We start from the raw sequence: 5,234 nt of genomic DNA on the forward strand, positions 1-5,234 counted from the left end.
TATATGTGAAATATAATCATGATGATCCCTTGCATATATATATAGGGCTGTTTTTTACATATTTTAACATTTAATCCATATAACAACTCTATGAGAAGATACCATTCATTGTTATCTCCAGTTTCCAAATGAAGAACATATGTGATTGGAAAATGAAAAAAAGAAGTGGAGACTGTGAAAAGTATATGCAAAATAAGAAATTTAAAATGTTTGATACCTGGTATTGAGGAGAGATTATGAGTGCTGGTAGAGTTGAGTATGTAAGCACTCAAAGATTAATAGATTTAAGTAAAAAGTCAAAATGAGATAGAGACAATGAATATATTATGTAAGAATATTCGACTCGAGGGGCGCCTGGGTGGCACAGCGGTTAAGCGCCTGCCTTCGGCTCAGGGCGTGATCCCGGCGTTATGGGATCGAGCCCCACATCAGGCTCCTCCGCTATGAGCCTGCTTCTTCCTCTCCCACTCCCCCTGCTTGTGTTCCCTCTCTTGCTGGCTGTCTCTATCTCTGTCAAATAAATAAATAAAGTCTTTAAAAAAAAAAAAAAGAATACTCGACTCGAGTAACTACAGCAGTATAGAAGGAGTGTTACAGAATTTTAAAATAGTTGGTAGCCATTATAAGGTATTTTATAAAATATGATTTTATATACACAACAAATGTGTAAAAAGGAAAAATAAAATAAATTTAATATTCCTTCTGTACCATGTATTGTGTTGATATTAATTGACTGAATGATGCATATTAAAAAATAATTTGCAACTATGAATGCTAAAATATAACATATGTTCTTTACTTTAATTGTCCAATTATTCTTAACTTGTAGGTATATCACTTGTAACTTTTATTACTAATAATTTTAGGTTAGGAGTTGTTTTTAGAATTTGATATAAATCTTAAAACTTGTCATTTAAATGCACAAAATTTTATTTAAAATTATTGGGGTTTCATAATATCTCAGAAGTTTCTTCAAATATTCCAGATCCAGATATTCAACTATATATAAAATACACTGTCTACTTTTACGTCATTGTTTAAAAGGTCTTTTAGAGCCCAAGATAAAAGTAGATGTACAGCGTGGAAATGTAAAGAAAGTAAAAGAATGCCTTGGAAGTGGGGGTGAACCTGGTTTATATAAACCTGTAGTGATCTACTTTAAACATCCATTGCATCAGAAAAGCAAGAAATTAGTTGTATTTATTACACATATGTGTTGGATAAAGATAGAAATTCCTGGAGGTAGTATTTGTAAAACAATACCATGAAGGGTTATGAGTATCCTTTTAGAAGAGACTTCATAATTAATGATGATTTTTTAAAATTTTTATTTTGTTATATTAGTCACCATACAGTATATCCCCAGTTTTTGATGCAACGTTCCATGATTCATTATTTGTGTATAACAACCAGTGCACCATGCGATATGTGCCCTCTAATTAATGATGATTTTGATTGACTTTGAGTGAGACAATCACTATTCTTCCAGGAAGCAAGGAGAAGACCAAATTCACTGATTCTCAAACTTCTGCATAGGGACTGATTTCTTTAGTCAGTTGGAAATCTTAAAATACAAATGAATGCTTCTCTACACTCATTTCACAATAGATAATTTTCAATGTTCAGATTAATTAAGAATGAGGTGTGATCTAGGAATCAATATTAAAAGCAGAGCAAAACAAGCCTCCCCCGCTGATTCTGAGGTATGGGGACGTTTGCAAACACTGACCTAATTGACCTCCAGGGCCTTCTTACTTTTCATGAACATCACACATTTGTATATATATATTTCTAATCTCCCTCCTCGGTTTTAAGAATAACTATATGGCTAGATCAAACATATAGCAGATAACACAGGAATTTTCAGCCCTGCCTTTGCAGAATATAGAGTAAGATATTTCTTGAGGTTCAAACTGAACACCCAAACTAAGATTCTCTTTTAGTTCAAGTAAGTAAAATTAAGGTACATGAGACTTAGAAATAAAAAAAGTCTACTGATTGAGTGTACTCAGATAGTAGAAGGAGTCTAACACATACTGTGAAGCCCTTTTGTAGTTCACTACAGTTTTCTCAGAGCTTCCTTTAAAGGAATGATCAGCTATTAAAATTCTTCAACGATCCTTGTTTGGAAACTGCTGGATCTCAAGTAAGGTACATAGTTATTGAAAGTCAACTTTTTCTGAAGATCATTTTCTTAATTTGGCAAACATTTATTTTTTTCCATTCAGTCTTTCATAGATCCATTATTTGAGCACTTTTTCTTCTCAGATGCTACATATTTCATTTAATTTATACACATCATTTAAGTTAATCCTTATAACAACAATCCTATGAGGTAAATATTCTTTTTTTTTTTAAAAGATTTTATTTATTTATTTGACAGAGAGAGAGACAGCCAGCGAGAGAGGGAACACAAGCAGGGGGAGTGGAAGAGGGAGAAGCAGGCTCATAGCGGAGGACCCTGACGTGGGGCTCGATCCCACAACGCCAGGATCACGCCCTGAGCTGAAGGCAGATGCTTAACCACTGTGCCACCCAGGCGCCCCTATGAGGTAAATATTCTAAAATACAGTTTGCTAATGAGAAAACTGAGGCTCTGTGGAATTTGGACAATTTGCCTAATATTAGTTAGCCAGTGAGTAGCAGGACATGGATTAAAACTCAGATTTATATGAATTAAAATCCCATACTTATAACTAATAAAACATTTTGACTTCACACACACAAAAATAGCAACAGAAGCTAAATCAGTTTCACTTATGACTCTACTGTACTTTAATTTTATGTAAATTTCTAAATAAAAACGTGACTTCAACTATGGTGATAAGTTCCTTGAAGGGAAAAAAAATGTCAGTTCAGAAATTAAATAAAGTAATGGAACCACAGAATCATAACATAAAATTTATTTTATTCCACTTGGATTTAATTTTTCTGATATTTAAAAATTATTACTATTTTACCCATGAGCCCCTTTGTCTCTTTAGTGTTTGACATTAAGATGGAAGGATAGTTATTAAGAAAGCAAAATACAAAACCTGTGTAATATTGATATTTTTTGCTCTATTTATTTGCATTAATGTCTTCAGTTTAATTAACAACATAGATAAGGAAAAAAATACTTCTTGTTAGGGAAGTTAATCTTGTACTTCAACCATGATACGTCTATGTCAACAGAACGATTTCCGTAGCTAAGATGTTAGCGTCTGACAGGAAAGGGAAACAGACAGGCTGGAGTTTGGCTGCCAACAAGAGAGTGGGCGTCCCAGAATCAGAGGTTAGAGGTTCCGAGTGAATGACGTAGGACGTAGAGGTCGAACAGAGCATTCGTGTGGAGTTTGAGTCATCGCGTCACGTGACTTTTAGACGGATGCTTCCTTCTCCCTCATGAAACAGTAAACCCATGTTTCCTAATGTCTTTTAAATAGCAGAATGTTTTGAGAACCAAATTAACTGCATCTCGTGGTGGGAAAGGACATGACCTGTGTTTTCACCTAGCTTTCCATCCCTAACGCAAAAATAATTTTTTAGGTGCTTGTTCGCTAGTGTATTTATTTGGCTAATATTTATTATGCTTTTAAATGTTCTAGTAACTGTAAGTGTTTATTTTCACATTCAGTCTCATGTGACCCTCACAGTAGCCCTGTAATACAGGGATTATTAGTATTTGCCGTCTGACAGACGATCTCAAGGCGTTGGACATGCAGGTAGTTATCTTAGGTTCTGTTAGATTGGGAGACGTAGAATCTGGGCGCAGTCCATCTGATTCCATGGGTTAGAGCAAATGGCATAGAATGGCTGATGTCATCACTGTCCCAGACATCCTTTGCCCATCCACATGTCCCGTATTATAAGGACACTAAATATATTAGAAAAAATAAGGCTAATCTGTCAGACGTGTTGCCAAGGACACCTCTCAACACTTTTTCTCTCACTGAGAACTTCAGGAACCAAAAATTAACAAGACAATCCACAGGCCTCATGATCGTGCACACATTTTCTCAGATAGATCTCAGCTATGAAGACAGAGCTGAACAGGAATTACTCGGAAGTGACCGAGTTCACTCTGCTGGGATTCAGAACCGCTCCAGATACACAGATTCTCTTATTCTTATTCTTCCNGCTGATCTACACGGTCATTGTGGTGGGAAATATCAGCATGATAATTGTCATTAAAATAGACTCCAGACTTCACACACCTATGTATTTCTTTCTCAGAAACTTGTCCTATTTAGATCTCTGCTACTCCACAGTCATTGCTCCCAAAACTCTGGCTACTTTCTTGTCCAAGGACAAGAAAATTTCCTACAATGGCTGTGCAACACAGTTCTTTCTTTTCGCTCTCTGTGTTGGGACTGAAGGCTTTCTTCTGGCCGTGATGGCGTATGATCGCTTCTCAGCCATTTGCTCGCCCTTCCTCTATCCTGTTCGTATGTCTCAACAGGCTTGTGTTCGTTTGGTGATGGGCTCCTATACCTGTGGAGGCATTAACTCCATGATACAAACAGGTTTCACCTTCAGTTTGCATTTCTGTGGAGAAAACAGACTGGACCACTTTTTCTGTGACGTCCCAGCCCTGATCAAGATCTCATGCGATGACACCTCTGTGAACGAGATTGTGCTGTTCATTCTCTCTGCCGTCATCATCCTCACCACCACAGCTGTCATTCTGGTTTCCTATGCTTCCATCCTCTCCACCGTCCTGAGGATCCCCTCCCCCCATGGCAGGAGTAAGACTTTCTCCACTTGCAGCTCTCACATCACTGTGGTGAGTTTATTCTATGGAACCGTGTTCTTCATGTATGCCCAGCCTGGGGCCATCTCTTCACCAGAGAAAAGCAAGATTATAGCTGTGTTCTACACGCTTATCATCCCTATGTTAAATCCATTGATTTATAGTTTAAGGAACAGGGAGGTGAAAAATGCTGTGAAAAAGGTATTATTGAGAAAATTATCTTTTCATTGATGCCCAGCCATCTATAAAACTTAGAAGAGACTAAAAGCAATATTTCCAATAATTTGTTATACAATAGTTTCAACTAAAGACATCCAGATGTTTTGAAGATCAAAGTTTATTTTATTTTTATAAAATCAATGGATTCTTTAGGAACGAATTTAAAAATTATTATAGGTTTTTCATAATCCTACACAATTATTTCTTGGTGTGATGTCTAGTTATTATGCAGGTTTGTTGTTAATGTTTTATTTTTCCTGCGTGTATGCAAAATTGCAACTTA

At 36.3% G+C, this 5,234-nt stretch overlaps 1 protein-coding gene across 1 annotated transcript; it reads left to right on the forward strand.

Moving 5' to 3' along the window:
* Positions 1–4,015: 4,015 nt before the first annotated feature.
* On the forward strand, positions 4,016–4,963 carry LOC103682022 (olfactory receptor 12-like). The gene has a single exon (XM_008711592.2). The coding sequence runs from the start codon at positions 4,016–4,018 to the stop codon at positions 4,961–4,963; it is 948 nt and encodes a 315-aa protein (XP_008709814.2).
* The last annotated feature ends 271 nt before the right edge of the window (positions 4,964–5,234 follow it).

This window comes from Ursus maritimus, unplaced genomic scaffold (genome assembly GCF_017311325.1).
Source record: "Ursus maritimus isolate PB19 unplaced genomic scaffold, ASM1731132v1 scaffold_26, whole genome shotgun sequence".
Taxonomy (NCBI): Eukaryota; Metazoa; Chordata; class Mammalia; order Carnivora; family Ursidae; genus Ursus; species Ursus maritimus.